This window comes from Bemisia tabaci, chromosome 2 (genome assembly GCF_918797505.1).
Source record: "Bemisia tabaci chromosome 2, PGI_BMITA_v3".
Taxonomy (NCBI): domain Eukaryota; kingdom Metazoa; phylum Arthropoda; class Insecta; order Hemiptera; family Aleyrodidae; genus Bemisia; species Bemisia tabaci.
In genome coordinates this window covers 15,039,419-15,057,078 of record NC_092794.1, presented here as the reverse complement: position 1 = coordinate 15,057,078, position 17,660 = coordinate 15,039,419, and the positions used below count along the sequence as shown (strand labels likewise).

Genomic DNA, 17,660 nt, shown 5'->3' with positions numbered 1-17,660 from the left:
ATCGACAATACACAGTGAATGAAGTCTAATTCCTACACTGGATGAAAAAAAAAAAACACATTGGATCTAGAGTCCAGACTCTTGAAAACATTGCCAAGAAAAAATACTCTTGATTCGATCAGATTTTTGCTTAAATCAAAAGGAAATCCGCTTGAATTAAGAGACTTGGTTCTTGATTTAAGCAAAAATCCGATTGAATCAAGAGTATTTTTTCTTGTCGATGTTTTAAGAGTCTGGACTCTAGATCCAATTTGTTTTTTTTCCCACTGTAGACCATTATACGATAATCCCAGACATAACGCATCCATGTTCATTATAGACATGGGGATTGCATTTTAAAAGCAAAATTATAGATTTTCCAAGAGTTTTGCTCTCTTTTCAAAGAAAATTAATTATGTCTCTCGAAAGCATCATTTCCAAGACTCCAAACTCATAGATATACCTCGGTTGGTGAAAATGTGGCCGTAACGTGGACGAAGAGAGTGTGTTAGTTTCTTTTTTTCTTTTTTTTTTTTTTAAAATCGAAAAATGATAAAATGCAGCCTTTAAAACCACGTCAACGATGAAGATGGATGATTCATGGTCTGGGATTAGGCGTTGGATGCAGAGACGGCATATCTTGGTGGGTGTTTCAAAATCTCCTCTACGAATTTATTTTTTAGAGAGGAAACTTTTGGATGAATTTTTACTTTTTAATTTTCACCACAGCAAGACCATAAAGAAAATTCAGTAAAAGTTTTAATGGATTCCATGCATTTGCTTTAATTATAGCGGATGAAACGTTAACGGAGAACCTGAGACACCGCAATCAAAAAATGTCCTTTCTGCGCCCTGCGCTTCAATTTTATTGCGTTCTATTGGTACTTGTTGACAACTTTTGAGCCCGAGACGTTGATGGGTTTCCAACGATAGGAAAAAAATGCATTCTTTTCACTCTACCATACGAGGTAGAAAAAATCATACCTCACTCCATATCTCCATCAAGAATTCTCGTAAAACATGGTGGGAACATTGAAAATATTCAAAGCCAACTCATGTGAGAGTACTTAGAAAAAGTGAAACAAAACATGTCATATCTAGATTTCAGTTTGCTTGGAAAAATACCTTCAAGCAACGGTGTTAGATCGTAGCATATCGATGGCCAGAGTGCAAAACCACGAATCTGGGCAATTCTGCGAAAAGTATCCAATTACGGTCACGAACATTTCAGTTGTAAAAAGTGTGATACAAAATCTCTCATTTCATACAATTTCCAGGAAAACAAGCGTTTTCAACGAATCATTAAAATTGTGTACCTCATTATTCAGCTCTTAAAATAACTGCTGCGAATCATTAAAATTGTGTACCTCGTTATTCAGCTGCTGAAAATGACTGCTTAAAATAAATAAAGGTGGAGGGGCCCCTCCTCTCGGTTGGGGCCCCCCACCTGACGTAAAATCCTCCTTTATGTGAATTTTTCAAGTTTTAGAAGGCCCAAATTGGAGTCCTGTCGAGGTTCCTTAGCTAACCGACAGAATATCTGAGGTGCTGAAGCACCCAGAAGCATTCTGGCACCCCTAGCCAGACCATTCCTGCTGGATCGAATCATAAACCGGGTATAGTTAATCCATTTGTGACATCATTATAGTGAAAAAAATCCCTCAGAATGTTGGATTCTTGGCACCTGAAGGGGTGCTGTGCGTTAATAAATAAAAGAGTATTCTTTGAATCCAATCTCTACTCATTTGCAGACTGTAAAATTCTGTTTTCCTATTGAATTTTTCATTTCAGGCAAGTAGAGCAAGTAGTTTGAATTTTGTTATTCAAATACGAACTGTAGAAGCTAATTTTTTACTTAATAGGCTAATTTATACATGCTCAGCATAGTCATCGAATTTTGAAGAGAGAAGTATGCATGTGGTACTTTTTAGGCACTTTCATTCTAATCCTGTCTGGTGGTTTATTCAGGATGAGAGGGGGCACTTTAGAAGAATGATTTCTACCAAATGTTTATAAAAAGATTCCGAGAAATACACATGTGTTTAAAAGTTTCAAGTCATGCCATGAATTGACTTTTGGTAACAATTTAATTTTATATGGTATATGGATTCCTAGACCTGCCTAAAATTTCGTCTACTTGATTTGTTCATTTTGTAAATATAGCACTGAATAATAGCTTTGCAATTTTGTACGACTGTAAATACTTTTTTTCGTTCAATTTTGACGATGAATTAAAAGTTGTATCATAACACTGCATCAATTTCTACATTTTTCCTTTTTTGGAATAATGTCAAATTTAGTATTCGTTTTGTTAATTTGAGCCAGGATTGTCGACTTTTTGTCAACAACTTTTTCAGCTACATCTCAATCTCTCCCCTCCTGAAAATTTCTATCAGATTTCGTGAAAAACGCTTATGTTTCTCAGATATGCTTTACAGTAAAACAGTAAAAAGGTTGGTTCACAAAAAATATAACACCATTCGGAAAATTCTATTGAGCGCCTCCGCTTCATGCATTAATAGTTAGTCGCAAAATACGGTTGGCGTGCAAGAAAATTAAAAGCTTTTTTCAGGTTGCTTGGTGCTCTCAACTTCATCGGTTTTAAGTAATACTTGTGAGCAGAAATATAAAAAAATTCTTAGACACGTCTGGAAAAAAAGAAACAGAAAACTACTTTGGCTTTCGCATAAAAAACTTTTGAGCGTCTGTTAAAATTAAGAAGAAATTGACTCTTTTAGTCCTAAACTTACCCACCGGCGATGCCAAAAACATCATTTGCTGCAACTTCTTTTATTTTATATTGTTTTAGGAGACTACATGTATAAGTACTAATGTTATGGTGTTATACCGATATGGCAGTATTACCGCCCAAAGCTCTTTAAGATTCAAGCCTTCAAATCCCCTAAACAGCATTGAAAGTTTGACATAGTCAAAACGTGTTAAAAGCGGACTGGATTATGAATTATTTGATAAGTCCCACACAATATACTTCGCGGTGCGATAGTTAAAAATAAGAATGAATAAAAAAACTCATCAAGCTAAGGGATGAAACAACCAAAGTGATCCGTCAAACAACCTCGATCGATCACTATTACCATCTTAAAGCTCTCTGACTTTACAAAATAATTTTCTCACATTTAGAAACAGCACACTTATCGAGACGATTTCTATTATTTTCCGGATATTGATACTATTCCCGAATATTTCGGATATATGGTAGTACCATTTCCAAAGGAGCCAAATTTTGGAATTGGACTGCATTTTGCAATTGGGAACTATAAATTCCGGCCCGGTTTAAAAACAACGTATGTGCTATTAGTTCCCCTATGCACATCAGTGTTTTTTCAGGTGAGCCAGAATTTATAGTTCCAAATTGCAAAATGCAGTCCAATTATGACTTTCATAAGGGGAACTTAAGGCGCTCTCGACAAGTGGGTTTGCATAGCAGTCAGGGGAGCAATGAGCATCTATCAAAATTAAACACCCATAGATAAGACTATTTCAATGAATGCTCTCAAAGTGACCACTGATTGTGAGTCAGTTTAGGGGTTAAAAAATCGCCAACGACCTGGCAGCAATGTTGTCATGGCTCGTTTGACTGAGGTCTCCTTTATCAAATCATTTGAGGACGTCACACTTGAGCCCACTGAGCGCTCTGTAAGCTGCATCTCGCCTCGTCTCTTTCATGCAAAGGTATGTGTCTCTTACTTTTTTACTTCTTACAATCATCCAACGATCTAACCTTAAATTGTTTTCGTAAGTTTGAACCCCACTCACGCTGATTTGGTATCGCGACAAAGATGCTGCGGTTAATGGTGGTTTTCGGACGAAACCATCCATCAGTATTTATCAAAAGCGTTGAACTGTGTTTACTTTTGAGAGTCAAAGGAAAATAAATACATTTGAGCATATAAGGTGAGCTGAAATTTACTAAGCAGCCTTCATCAGGGGAGCATTCAAGCACCCGGTGCCCCTACCCTCTCCTCTGTTTTACCTCGTCCCTCTTTCCCTTCCCCCTTCTCCCTCTCCACAAGTATAATCTCAAGTTAGGCCCATATGTTTCACTACAAAAATTGTTGAGCAGCAAAATTTTCCGTGATAAATAACAACAATAAAAAAATCGTGATCTCACGCATTCACTCACGCTTATTGGAGTAACTAAACCCAGCCATTGAAATATTTTTAGAGAAAATTAAGTAATTATTATTCCATAGGAAATTACCAGGATTACACTATTATTGCTATAATGAAAAATTTCTGGAGTAACCCAGCATTCTTGTGATTTTTTCTTTCTCCAATTGAACTGATTGAATTTGAAATACCAACTTGTTTATTTACTTAGGTATGCGCTTCGGAGTTTTCACAATGCCATCGAATCAGAACGGTCTTTCAGAGTGGTCAAACAATTGGACTGAAAAGAGTTGCTCATCTGATGACGACATCAATAGCTGGCATTATTGGTTTTTTCTCGTTTATCGAACATTCCTTGAAACACCAGCTAGATTTTTGAAACTGTTACTTCCAGTGAGTGAACTTTTTTCGAATTTTAATAGGTACTTATTTAATTGATAAGATAAATACACGTTGAAATTACACATATGTACATTAATCAGGAAAGAGGATCATTTGAAATACCTATTGTCGCAAATGAGCTTTTAGCTGGTTCATTGCTTATTCAAGAGACATAAATTATTAAAAAAAGAAAGAGCTCGTAGCTAAATAATGGCAACACCGGGAGGCAGGAAACGCAAGCAGGCACCCTGTAGTGAAAGGAAAAACACCCAGAATAAAACAAGGTTGAAACAGAATCAAGACTTGTAAAATGAGTACGAGAGTATGAAGATCTAATCACAGCATTTAGTAGCGTGATCCGCCATCAATGGAAAACGTTGAAAAAATTATTTAAAAAAAAAAATTAAAAATGTGTAACGAATTTAGAAAAAATTGCACGCCAAAATAACGTTTTATAAATTTAGGTGTCGATTTTCCTGTCACCTGCGCATGTGGAACTATAAATAAATCATGATGAGGTAATGTTCACTCTGAACGACACGAACGTGAGAAATGAGATTGCTTTGTTAAACCTCTGAAAAATAATTCGTGCAGAAAGATTTGAGTGCGAATACGAAAATTCGTGGTTTTGATTTAACCATCCACTAGTATTTGATCTAAAAATGTTATCATTGGTGAGAGGAACATAGAGACCGTGATCAAAACACTAAGGGAGTCGGGTGGGTACACCCCCTCCCTTTTATTTTGGTCTCTCATAAATTGCGAAGACTTTTATGGAATAACTGAGTTAAATTTCTGTCCTCTTTGAAATGCTACTGGAATCCATTTTTCGGTAAGAACGTATTGAATATACTTTTGTACAGGTTTCCAATTTCCACCGCAGATGCTGTCCTAGAGCCGTTCCCCCTTTAAGCTGAAGGAGTGCTAATATGTGGGAACCTTGGTTGTTCATGATGAACACCTTTCTTCGTATCCCCTACACGTACACATACAAATAACTTTCAGTTTCGCCCATGGTGGACGCCTGACTTCATGAATCAAAATGTATGAATATAAATATTGAGTTCGACTTCCCTCCGCAAAAAAATTTCAGTTCAGGAGAGCAGCAGTCCCTTCTGCAAAAACCATTTTCAAAGTTCATTCGCTTGAACGACACGCACTGTCAACGTGTCAGCCCTCTCTCCCTCACTGCAGATAGCACTAACAGTTTTGCAGCAATTTTTTGCTGCAAAAAGTGACATGATCGCTTTAAATTCTCTTTCGAGTATTCGAAAGAATCCACACGGAAAAAAATAGGACGCCACCAGCACTGGTTGCGACAAAAATCCTATTTTTTCCGAGATGTTGCATAATCTTCTCCGGTGTTTGATTTTCTAAACAGAGAGAAACGAGACACCGTTTAACATTTTGTGAGTATATTATTTTTCTTCATAATCCAGACTGTCCTAGTGTCCTTGCAGGATGTTTGAAGGTATTGAGTAGTTAAGCTCTCCGTTAAAAAAAAAAAAAAAAAAAAAAAAAAAAAAAAAAAAAAAAAAAAAAAAAAAAACCATTCCATGACGCCTGGACACTTTCTCCAATATATTCTCAGATTATAAAGAATGAGCTTACAAAGTCTCGAGTGAGAATATTCTTCAATTTTTTATGAAGAAATAAAACACGAAAAGATGTCAGGCAACGTTTGATTTCGTTGAGCTGAATCTGGATAAATTCGCCCAATCGGCCATTATTATGTTACCCATGAGTAATAAAAATATTTCAGATTTCAGAACCAGTATAGAAAAATTTCGCATATTGCGCACAGTGTTTAGAGGTACTGATAAATCCTTGCAATTTCAAGATTACATTAGTTGTCTCGTGAGTGTATCCGGTAGTCAAGCAGACCTAAACCTGGCATTGATGCAGTGATTCATCGTTACTCTAACATAATCTAATTAATTAGTACAGACGTTCTTAATTTGTGAGCATTGTTGTCGAATTACTATTTCAACCGTCGAGTCATTGTTCAGGCCGGCTATGCTGAGTGCGTGCTGAACTCATCCACTGGGCTTTCCTTTGGTGCGGTTCTCGGTGCTCCCTGCATTAACGTTCTTGATTTCTTCATATCTTTCATCGAGATCTAAAAAATACAAATAAAAAAAAATAAAAAATAAAAAAAATTGATGGATAAATGGCGAAGCAATCTCGCAATGTCTGTGTCTGGTGCGCAAAATAAATGTTCGGTTGATCACGATGCATTCACGCGAGGTTGTTTTCCTGGAAAATGAAAAGCACTGAAATATTGCAAAATGAAATTTTTTTAGGTTTTGAAAAATTCGTGAGCTACGCTATGCTAGCGAGTTGATACATACATTAGAGCCAATTTCAGAGGTTTCTCTGACACCAGCCGCTGAAGTCTACTATTATCCCACAGCCCTCCCCCCCGCTCCAAGAACTGGGGTTCCCTTATTTCTTGCAAACCACCCCGTCCCCCTCCTTTTATTGGACGCCTTCTTTCGTCTGCTCAAGCATTTTCTTTGGCAGCCTCTCTTTTATCATCCTGTTAATATGACCATGCCAGACTGGCTGTTTTGTCATGACGTCGAAGACGATGATATTTTTGACTTCCATGATCTGACGCCGTATGATAATTTAATCGGTCAGTTAAAAAAAGGCTTAAGTGCCAGATATGAAAATACGAAAAAACAGTAGATACTCGATGAGCCAACCCGTTATAAATTGCCGATTAATTAATTATGTGATTAATTAATTCGTCGCTTTAATATTGAAGAGCTCTGAGATTTATGAGGGGTCAATGAAAACGGTTATTACAGTTTTTTTCGAGTTTTCATTTTTGGCGTTTGAGCCCTTTTGTAACTGACCGATTCAATTATAGGCCCGGTCACTTCTAAACATTCCTGCCAACTTCCTTCAGAAACCCATCTCCATTACTTTCAACATGCTTCTGTGATTAAGAGATATTGTTTTGACAGGTTGGCACTGTAGTCTGTCAAATTTGGCTCATGATTGATAAAATGGAATATGCGGACGTTATAGTCGGGTATCCTTTCGACTTCTTTTTTTACACCGTCTCGTTCTCTTTGATGACGTCTTTATTCTTGCTGACTTCCTCTGTGCTCTCTCGTCGATCTTTTAAATCAATTCAGTCTTCCTCCTTCGTAAGTATCCTCCATTTTTTAAATATTTCCTACCGCATACTTTTTATTCAGCGATTGCATCTTCATCAAAAGCGTGCAACAAGGTGGAGAAATGGTGCTGGGTCCACAACATTTCGTGGGGAAAACAAAGCTAAGAAATTCCAAAAATTAAAATCAGAGTCAAAATTAAATTTTTGGAACTCTAAAAGGGTGCTCTGTGTGCATCAGAGGCGGATCCAGCAATGTGGCAAAACCGGATTTCCTCCATTTACACCTGTGTCAAATAATCGATTCTTGTCGGAGCACCTGGCCCCTCCAAGAATCGATACATTTCTATAGGCTTAAATGGAGAAAAGACGATTTTGCCAATTTGCTGAATCTGCAAATGTCTGTGTGGGAGCCGGAGACCCACTGCCTGTGCATAAACATTTAAGAAAGAATATATACTTTCTCATCGCTAATGTTTACAAAAACATACGAGCTCCATTACATCATCATCAAACATATTTAAATCAGGAATGTTGAAGTTATTGCTTGGTTTTGAGCCTACTTTGCAGTCGAAGTGACACAGCCTACATTTTTTAGTGGGTACTGAAGGGTGTGCGAATGGCATTTTGTAATACCGCAGTATATGACCACATTTTACAATAAGGAACTACAAGTTTCAGCTCATTTAAAAAATAACGCCTGTGCCTTAAGTTCTGCCGTCAAATTCATCTCGACCAAAAATAGTGAGGATAACTCCGACATAAAGTTGTATTACTTTGCGTTTTCAGGTGCTGTTATTTGATGTGATTGCAAGCTTTTTGTACATTTGCACATCAACTAACTTATTCTTTTCGACTCGCAATTTTAAAAAGGAGTACGACTTATTGGACAAAACGTATTTAAATCCACTAATCTGGGATCTATACTGCTTATCAGTAAGTACTGAATACCACAGTAAAATTAATGATACATACATATAGAATGATTTTCTTGTTCGGTGTATGATCATCATGCGTCCCGCATATCATTTTACCATCCTTAGGTATATAGCCGGTTGACTGTATTGGCAATATTGCAAGATGGCCAGTCTGTGTTTCCTCCATTTATATCTATTAAAAAAGTCGATTTTATATGAGGTTTATTAACTATCTCACCAAGAATCGATTGTTTTATATGTATAATTAAATGGAGGAAAAACAGAGTAGCCAACTTGCAAGAATTACCACTGCAATAAGCAAAGGAATTGGATATATATTTATTCTTATGTCGAAAAAAGATAAGTATTGTCAAAAAAAACAGAAAAATATTTTTGTGCATGCACCGTTTATACCTTTTCGTCCCGATTGCATCTCCACAATTTATATACCATTCAAATTGAATAAGCTAAAAAAAAGCTGAACTCAAAAATTTCAAAAAAAAGTCCAAATAATGATTTTTCTTCACTGAAATATAAGGTTTCAATACGCTGCTTGGGCTGCGATCTCTTGGTAAAAATTGGCTTTAAAAGCTACGTTTCAAAGTACTATTGGCATTCTTATAGCCGGCCATAAAAAGCGATATAAATCATACAGTTCATCATACAGACTATACAGTTCATTGCCTGGCTATAATTTTATCGCCATACGCTATGAAAGGCTATAAGAAATTGTCGATTATAGAAGCTATAAGAAATCCTATAGCCGGCTATAGGTCTGTGGTATTTTGGAACACAGGTCCTTTAGTCAATTTTTACAAGAGTCGTGCTCAAACAGCATGAAATTGTTCTTCGCCTCACCATCGCCCACCGGGTGACTCAATGTAATCATACATACAATTTTTTAAGATCAGCCCGAGGCAATCATAACAGTGGAAAAATCAAGGAGGAAAAACAGGAAACAAGGCTAAAAATACACAATTAATAAAACCCGAGACGTTTCGACTCAAAACTGAGTCATTTTCAGTCAGAAACAATACAATTTTTTTTAAAAAAAAACATTAAAAACCTGAGCCCCGGCCACCATCATGTAGGGGCGTAGGGCTCAGGTTTTTCATCTTTTTTTTTTTTTTTTTTTTTTTTTTAAATTTTTATTGTTTCCGACTGAAAATGACTCAGTTTTGAGTCGAAACATCTCGGGTTTTATTAATTGTGTATTTTTAGCCTTGTTTCCCGTTTTTATTCCTCCTTGTTTTTTCCACGGACTCAGTGTAGTTTATTCGTAATACAATTCCACTGTATTATGCACACTTTGTTGCTAACTATGAGTTTCGAATGACGACCTCTCTTAATTATCATCTAACGTTTTAACTTATTTAAGTTTGTTAATCTTTCAGGCTGGCGGCTGTGTTTTAGCAGGGCTTTATCTGACGGATGCTCTAATCGCATTAAAATACAAGAAGGTGAAGGTCAGATAAGAGCTCTACATTTTCTGTAAGGCTCTCGATTCTTTTTTGTTAATTACTAAGTGAACGCTTATTGGATAAGCAGAATCAGGGGTCAATGACTCCGAGATGGTGAAGCTATAAAATTAGTTTACTAACTCTCCAGGGGGCCCTTTTCATTTCCACTTTCTTTTCCCTCTTTCTTATTTGTCTCTCTCAATGTACTTAACTTGTCCCATTTTGTACATACGTCTGTATATTAGTTACATATATGTAAATATAAAAATAAATTTTATGTCACTGAAGATTTTGAAAACTTTCTTTTTGATACGGTCAATTGCAAGAGCTTGATTTGCTCCACTTGCATTCAGATAAGAAGAGGAAGGAAAAAGGAAGATATTCGCGCCGATAGATGGCACAATAAAGTCACGTGGAAATTCTGTTTTTTGTTTTATTACGTATAATTTTTAAATTCCTTTTATTAATTCAAATCTCCTATACTCAATCACCAGCTCGGATAAAAAAGCTCTGAGATTGAGTGAGAGAGATTTGTTGAAAAATGATTCTGAGTGCATCTGCGGCAAGTATCACTTTCAACTCAGCAAGAATGAGGTGATCATTATTTAACTGTCTTGAAATTTTTCAAGAGTGCCTACCTATCATTAATTTTAGTTTTAACTCACAGAGTTTTTGTCTTAAATATATTCAGCAATTAGCGAGCTTCCGAACTGAAAAGTTCGGCAATTGCTCATTTTACTACGCTGTGTTCCATATGGGCTGAACTTTGGTGAGTGCAACCGATTTTCTTTTCAATGTAGCGCAAAGCGCGCTTTTTGGAAGTTACTCTTTGCATTGCAGCCAGGAGGAAATAGCCCATGTGATTTATAGTGAACTATCAGTAATTTCTCTATGACTGTGATTTCTTACAGAAATAAAAATTTTCCGAGAGAGAAAAGTATTTTTAGAGCAGTTTTTGTTATAGATAAAAAATTGTCACACAATGTTAATAAATTGGTCAAGACCGTGTGTCCGGCATCCTTGACAGTGACCAGCCCGCGGGTTCGAGTCTTGACCCCGCAGCTATCAATTGGTGGCACTGTCGCGCATGGATGCCACGCTGAACATGAAATTGCCGTTAGCAGTTTCAAGTATTCAAAGTATCTCAACGTAGTATGCTTAGTTGATAACCACCACTATTTTAGATACATTTATTAAAGAGTATCTTGACGTTTACTTCCAAAAATTTTACGTGTACGTAATATATGAGAAATATTAATTAATCAGGAACAGTCGGAGTATTACTAAGCACTACTTGACAACAGCCGTTTGCTCGAATGCACATACTTAATGTTATAATTCAAGAACCATCACAGTCAATTCTCCCCTCTTTTGATGTCCATTCCGTATAGTAAACATGGTTGCTCTTTCAAAGGAGCATTTTACTGAGGGACGTGCACGCGTAGGATCTTGCGTAAAAGCAAACGCGGCGTATATTTTTAGAAGAATCTTTTAAGAACGTGTAACCAGTGTAAAGATTCCACTTCCAGCCACTCATACAGAGTTTTTTTTATTTCTTTTTTTTCTCCTTTTTGTACAGGCTAGGGTTGTGGTTTGTGTAAAGTAGATACTTCGATATTTTCTTTGTTGTTTTTTAAGTTTTCCGTGAACCTATACCTAGTTATAAACAGCAGTTTTTTTTAGTTCGCATGAATCAGTCATCGATGATGCTTCCTTATGTGGTAATTTCTCTCACCATGTTTCATTGATACATATTTATTTAGAAGATTTTAACTACAACCTTTCCTAAAATATTATTTAATACATATTTTCTTTAGAATAAAATTGAGTCCGTTATCTCAAAATGTATTGAATTTGATAAGCACTTGATATTGCCAAAAATAATTTTGTCTCTATAATTTTTCGCATCTCATCATGCAAAACAGTAAGTGCAATTGCCCTGAGGCATACCTGGTGCAACACTCTAGCGTATTTTTATGCATATTTTTAGGTATAAAGTACCTGCCAACAGTGGAATACGAATTGCAATAGTAAATTAATTCGTAAATTGTATCATGACTGAAAAAAGCGAGCTTTTAACTTACTGATAATTACAAAGAAGTATCATGCGATATTCAAATATTGCATACAGAAATTTTGCAGTTTTTGTGATCCTCCTGCAAATCCTATTAATTGTTACCGAACCCTCTCCACAATTCTGATTCGTTTTTCAATGAAATTGGGCCAAAAGTTTCCATCGCCTAAAACAAAATATTGCAATTTGTCAATAAATATTTATACCTAAACCGTTTCTTGACGCTGAATTTTGGTCCCCTTTTCCGTAACGTAAGTCAAAATGCATTATCCTGTTACTTGATCACTCCCTCGATGATCTCAAGGCAGATGGCAGGCCAGTTAAGTCACTTTTCGAATCTTTAAGAATCACCCCGAGAAAGGACTTATGTCCATCGAGTGTTGCTAAGATCGTGCAATTCTGTCGTTAATTTTCCTCCGATAAAAATCCATTTAACATTGCACAAAATATTCAGAAATTACACCTCATAAAATTCGAATATTTTAGAGAGCAAACACAAAGTTAAGAGCTCCTGACTGACAAAGAACCGCATTAAAAGCTGCACAATCTTCGAAGCGTCGAATGCATATCGTCGCTCCTCTGACATAAGGGCGCATCCCTATTGCAACATGAGCTCCGAATAACATAGAATTATCTGGAGAACAGAGCCCACGTGTAAAATGAGATACGCCCTTATATCATAAGAGCGATGATATGTGCCCCTTTTTCCTAATGATCCCTCACTGAAAAAAAAATTCTCGGCGTTTTTACCAAGGTCCGTTGGTACCTTTACCATCTCACTTCTTTTACCAATTATTGGTAATTTTACCAAGACAGACTGGTAAGCTTACCTAAAAACCGGTATTTTTACCGTTTTTTCAGGTAAGAATACCACTTATATTGGTAATCAATTCCCGGTAACTTTGCCATTTTATCTCGGTAATTCTACCACAGTCGATAAAAAATATTGGCGATTTTACCAAGGTCCAGTAAAACTACCGAGAAAGTTCAATAATTTTCCCGAGATTTCTCGGTAAAATTACCAATTCCATAAATGGTAATTTTACCAAGAAAAAACTGGGATCAAATAGAACCCTGAATTCTTGGTAATTTTACCCTTTTCCTAGTAAATACACCGATATATTTTTTTTTCAGTGAAGGGCGCATCTCTATTTCAACATGAGCTCCGAATAACATAGAATCATATGGAGAACAGAGCCCACGTGTAAAATGAGATACGCCCTTATGTCATAAGAGCGATGACATGTGTCCCTTTTTTCTCATGATCCCTTATTTAAGAATCTATATAAAATTGCCAATTTGAAACACTCTTATGACTGCAGGATATTCAAAGATGACCTACCGCCGTTCCTGGTGGTTGCATTTCCGGGAATATCCCAATCGAGCCCATTGGCCAGGCTGAGTCTCCCGCGGGAGCTAAAAATGAGTGGGCAATTGTGCTCCCTCTCCTCCAATCTCCGTGCTGATACCAAGCTCCCAGACATCAGTGCTTCAGAGTTTAATCATGCTTTTTGCCGGCTCTTATCATCCCAACTCACTTGTGCTTCGCTTTAGGATACTCAGTTACGTAACAGCAAGAGTGGTTTGAAATTTAAGGTAAGCTGAGTTTTTTTTTTCTTTAAGTTCGGACCTACTATGCCAAAAGGGAAAATATGGGATATGCGTCTCTGGTGGAGTTTTTTAATAATTGATTTGTCTACAATTGGACTGCATTTTGCAATTTGGAACTATAAATTCTGGCTCATCTGAAAAAAAAACACTTATGTGCATAGAAAAACTAATGACACATACGTTGTTTTTAAACCGGGCCGGAGTTTATAGTTCCTAATTGCAAAATGCAGTCCAATTGAGGAGCTTTCTAGGAAAAGGGTCTGGATAAAAAAATCGCATTTGAAGCTTTCATGTGACTTTCTAGCCACTGATGACGGTGAATTACGTTGGAATTTGAACACTTACATAAAATTTAACACACTCTTGAATGAAAAACGACCATTGGTAAAACTTACACTCCTTAAAATACTGTGGGAAAAATTATTGCAAATTTCAGTTTTATGGGCCCTATTCGGGAAAATGGGCCGCTGGTCATTGGTTTTCTACACATCAACGAGTTTTCATTTAAAAACAAATTATTATCAATCTCCTCTCCATACCAAAAAATCTACTTTGGCTGTTAAAAGTATTCAAAGAAAAAGGAGAAAAAGCTGCAAGTCATTGTTTTTCTCCACCCTAAAATACGCTCCTCTCCTTTTTTTTTTTTGAATATTTTTGACAGCAGAGATTTTTTTTATTATGTGTGGCAGAAGAGATTAATAATCTTTGTTTTTGTTTAAAAATGCGTGCATGTCTCAAAAGTGCAGCTTTAAAAGCCACCGGTCCATTTCCGGGCATAGGGCACAACAAATTTATCGGAAAACTTTAAAAATTCCCTCCAAAACACTTTACTAGAAGCGTAGTTTTTCCGATGATCGTTCTTTTTTCGAAGGTGTGTAAACTTTGATTCTTGTGTCCAAGTTCGGTGTAAGCCAGGAAGAATTATTGATATCCATACAAATGCGATCTCTAGATTTGGGCCCTTTATCCGGAAAACTCCTCGATTTCTCTTCAGAGGCGGATTCAGCAATTTGGCAACATCGGATTCCTCCATTTAAACCCATGCTAAATAATCGATTCTTGTCGAAGCACCTGGCCCCTCCAAGAATCGATGCATTTCCATAGGTTTAAATGGAGGAAATCCGGTGTTGCCAAATTGCTGGATCCGCCAATGTTTCTTTTAGTCTAAATACGTCCATACCGGGATGTAGCGTGACCGTCATCGGAAAAAGAGACCTTGGTCCAGGAGAACTAAAAATTGGGTCACTGATACCAATGCATATGCAAGTATTGTGTTTTATATAATATTAAGGAAATGACGCCCGAAATGTTGACACAACTCGAGGTAATGGCGGTTTGTAGTTAACAGTTGAGCAGACTCAACCGGGATCAGCCTAATTTGTATTTCCCGTTGCCTAATCTCCTTAGGTTTAATGTTTTTTCCCCTTTCCAGAGAACCAAATAACATAAGGCCTTGAAACTTTGTGTACATCTCCCTTAGCTTAAAAGTAAATATTAGCAGCATTAGTTTTTTTTTTTTTATCAGCAATTAATACACTCCTTCTCAGGGGACACTTCTACGTTGAATGCTAATTACTTAAAACGCGCAATCATTTTTTCGCGATTTTTTTCTTTGAATTGAAGCTTTAGCTGAAATCGTACTTGATGACTGATTTGTACCACAGTCAACGTGATGACAGTGGAAGAATGTGAATTATCGAGTATCGAAAATTTGGAGTTGAAGAAACCAGTCGACAACACTCGACGTCATGTTAAAACTTCATGCGATCGTTTCAACCCAGGGTTCTTACTCACGCCGATTGGGGTTCTCAAATTTTTACAGATCGTAAGTATTCTTCACAAATTTTCAATTTTAATGTGAGGTTACCCAATCGGAAATTTGACCTTGGGCAGATCGGAATAATATTGTGGCAACCTTAGCGAGATTGTGAGCATATTTCAACAGTAAGGTTGGCCTGAGAATCTTGGTACAATATACCATCAATACTGGATATATAACCTTAGTATTTTAATATTGCACCAATATTAGCAACATTAGAAATCCAACGTCAGGTGGTGCTCGGTGATTCCAAGATTGTCACAATGTTGTCACAATATTGGTTATACAATATTGGTAAACTAATACTGTCGTAGAGTTATGTTTTCAATATTGCAGTAATATGTTAGTTTTAACATTGGCACATTATTAAAAAAAATACTGAACATAGGCTTCTGCTAATAATATTGACACAATATTGACACAATATTAGGAAAACAAAATTGCTAAAATAATATCGAGACGATGTTATCTCTGTGACACTGCGGTATTGTTATTATGTTAACATTCAATTAACGTTAGAACAACAAACATAACAGGCTTCTGTTCGTAATATTGTCATAATATTGACACAATATTGGATATCTAAAACTGCTGAATTGATATTATGCTAACATTATTTTTACAACATTGTGGTAATATTCGCACTTTAACATTGTCACAAGATTAAGAAAATAAACATTTTAGGCTTCTGTTTCTAATATTGTCATAAGATTCCCAAGTAAAAACGTTCCTTGACTTAGTCACGGAAATGAGCTGATTTCCTTCACTTTTCCAAGGAAATCACTTGATTTCCTTGGAAAAGTCACGGAAACCAGATGATTTCCTTGGACGAGTGAAGGAAATCAAATGATTTCCTTGGACCAGTGAAGGAAATCAAATGATTTCCTTGGACGAGTGAAGGAAATCGGATGATTTCCTTGACTCGTCAGTCATGGAAATTACGCGATTTCCCTGGCTGTCATGGAAATGATGCGATTTCCCTGACACTGTCAAGGAAGTCAAGTGAGTTCCCTGGAGTCAAGGAACGTCAGTCATGGAAATGACGCGATTTCCCTGATACCGTCAAGGAACTCAGGCGAGTTCCCTGGAGTCAAGAAAAGTCAGTCATGGAAACTACTTCAAACTTGAAAAACTGGTTCTCACGAGTAAAAGAGTTTACATAATTTATGATAGCCTAGAATTGGGGGGGGGGGGGGGCTTGAAAAAAATAAATACAAATAAATTTAAAAAAATAAAAAATGAGAAAACCAGAATGAAAATAAACACGCATTTTAAAGCCCTCATTTATGGTTTTTTATTCTGAACTGTAGAGATAAGACTCAGAAATTTTCTTCAAAACTAATAAGTGTCTTTGACATTTCCCACTCAAGATTTTCGGCATTTTCATAGAGATCTGACAATAAAAAAAGTACTGTATTTACTTTATTTTTTGAAAAAAAAAATATCTGATCTACAATTTAAAAAAAATGATCAATTTTTGCACTACATGAACAATTAAATGAGATGTTAATCTGTTACCTACTTTTCAGTTTTTTTTTTCTTCTTAAATTACCAAATATTTATTGAATTAAGTCTTGCTCGGTGGAACTTGGATCGCGGTGCCAGATTGGCAAAGTCTATTTAACCTAAATATGTGCATACACCAAATGCGATACACCAATTTTGAAATACTCGTGGTTAATGGGCAGAAGGTTTGGTTTTCTTCTTCAAAAAAATATTCGTTTAAACTATTAGAGAGCGGTTATCATTATTCATAATAATTTACTGAGTTCTGAGCTGTACAAAGAAATTTTACCGTCAGGAGGATTTCCACGGTAGTGTTAGTTTCTTAACACTACCCTGTATATTATGCTTCTTCCGTGTTAAATCATCAGCTGGACAAACTCCTAGTTATTTCATTTATTTATAACTTCCTTTAAACACAGTTTCTTCTCAAAACGGGGACAGCACAAAAAAATACAGTGGTGTGAGCTAAAATGCTTTTCGTTCTCGCTTCACCTAGCTGACCCTTGGACCCATGCAACATAGAGGAAAGAGACAAAATGCTGATTGCCTCATCTCTTTTCTCCACACTTGAGGATTCCAAGGTAACTCACAATCAGGGAAACAGCCAGTGAGTTACAAAATGTCAACTTGCGCTCGCACCACTGCTACATGCAGATAT

The 17,660-nt window shown here is 36.4% G+C and overlaps 2 protein-coding genes across 6 annotated transcripts in view; both read left to right on the top strand.

Moving 5' to 3' along the window:
* The first annotated feature begins 3,435 nt into the window (after positions 1–3,435).
* On the top strand, positions 3,436–10,279 carry LOC109033631 (uncharacterized). Of its 2 annotated transcripts, none has more exons than XM_019046335.2 (5): positions 3,436–3,672; positions 4,322–4,503; positions 7,464–7,649; positions 8,405–8,551; positions 9,927–10,279. In XM_019046335.2, the coding sequence occupies exons 2-5, from the start codon at positions 4,324–4,326 to the stop codon at positions 10,005–10,007; spliced, it is 594 nt and encodes a 197-aa protein (XP_018901880.2). In that variant the 5' UTR covers positions 3,436–3,672; positions 4,322–4,323; the 3' UTR covers positions 10,008–10,279. The 2 variants fall into 2 exon arrangements, with proteins under 2 accessions (XP_018901880.2, XP_072152837.1); XM_072296736.1 differs by lacking the exon at positions 3,436–3,672 and adding an exon at positions 3,733–3,894.
* A 1,075-nt stretch (positions 10,280–11,354) lies between these two features.
* LOC109033777 (protein singles bar) overlaps positions 11,355–17,660 on the top strand; it is a 28,408-nt gene continuing 22,102 nt past the window's right edge. Inside the window, exons 1-3 of one of the 4 annotated variants that reach the window (XR_011899241.1) lie at positions 11,356–11,713; positions 13,389–13,662; positions 15,301–15,502. Coding sequence is in view for 2 of the 4 variants with exons in the window: in XM_019046551.2 (XP_018902096.2) it covers positions 15,350–15,502 (153 nt within the window). In the remaining 2 variants the exon portion in view is untranslated. Of the gene's footprint in view, positions 11,714–13,388; positions 13,663–15,300; positions 15,503–17,660 lie in introns of all 4 variants that reach the window. The other 3 variants (XM_019046551.2, XM_019046550.2, XM_019046549.2) reach the window with 3 other exon arrangements.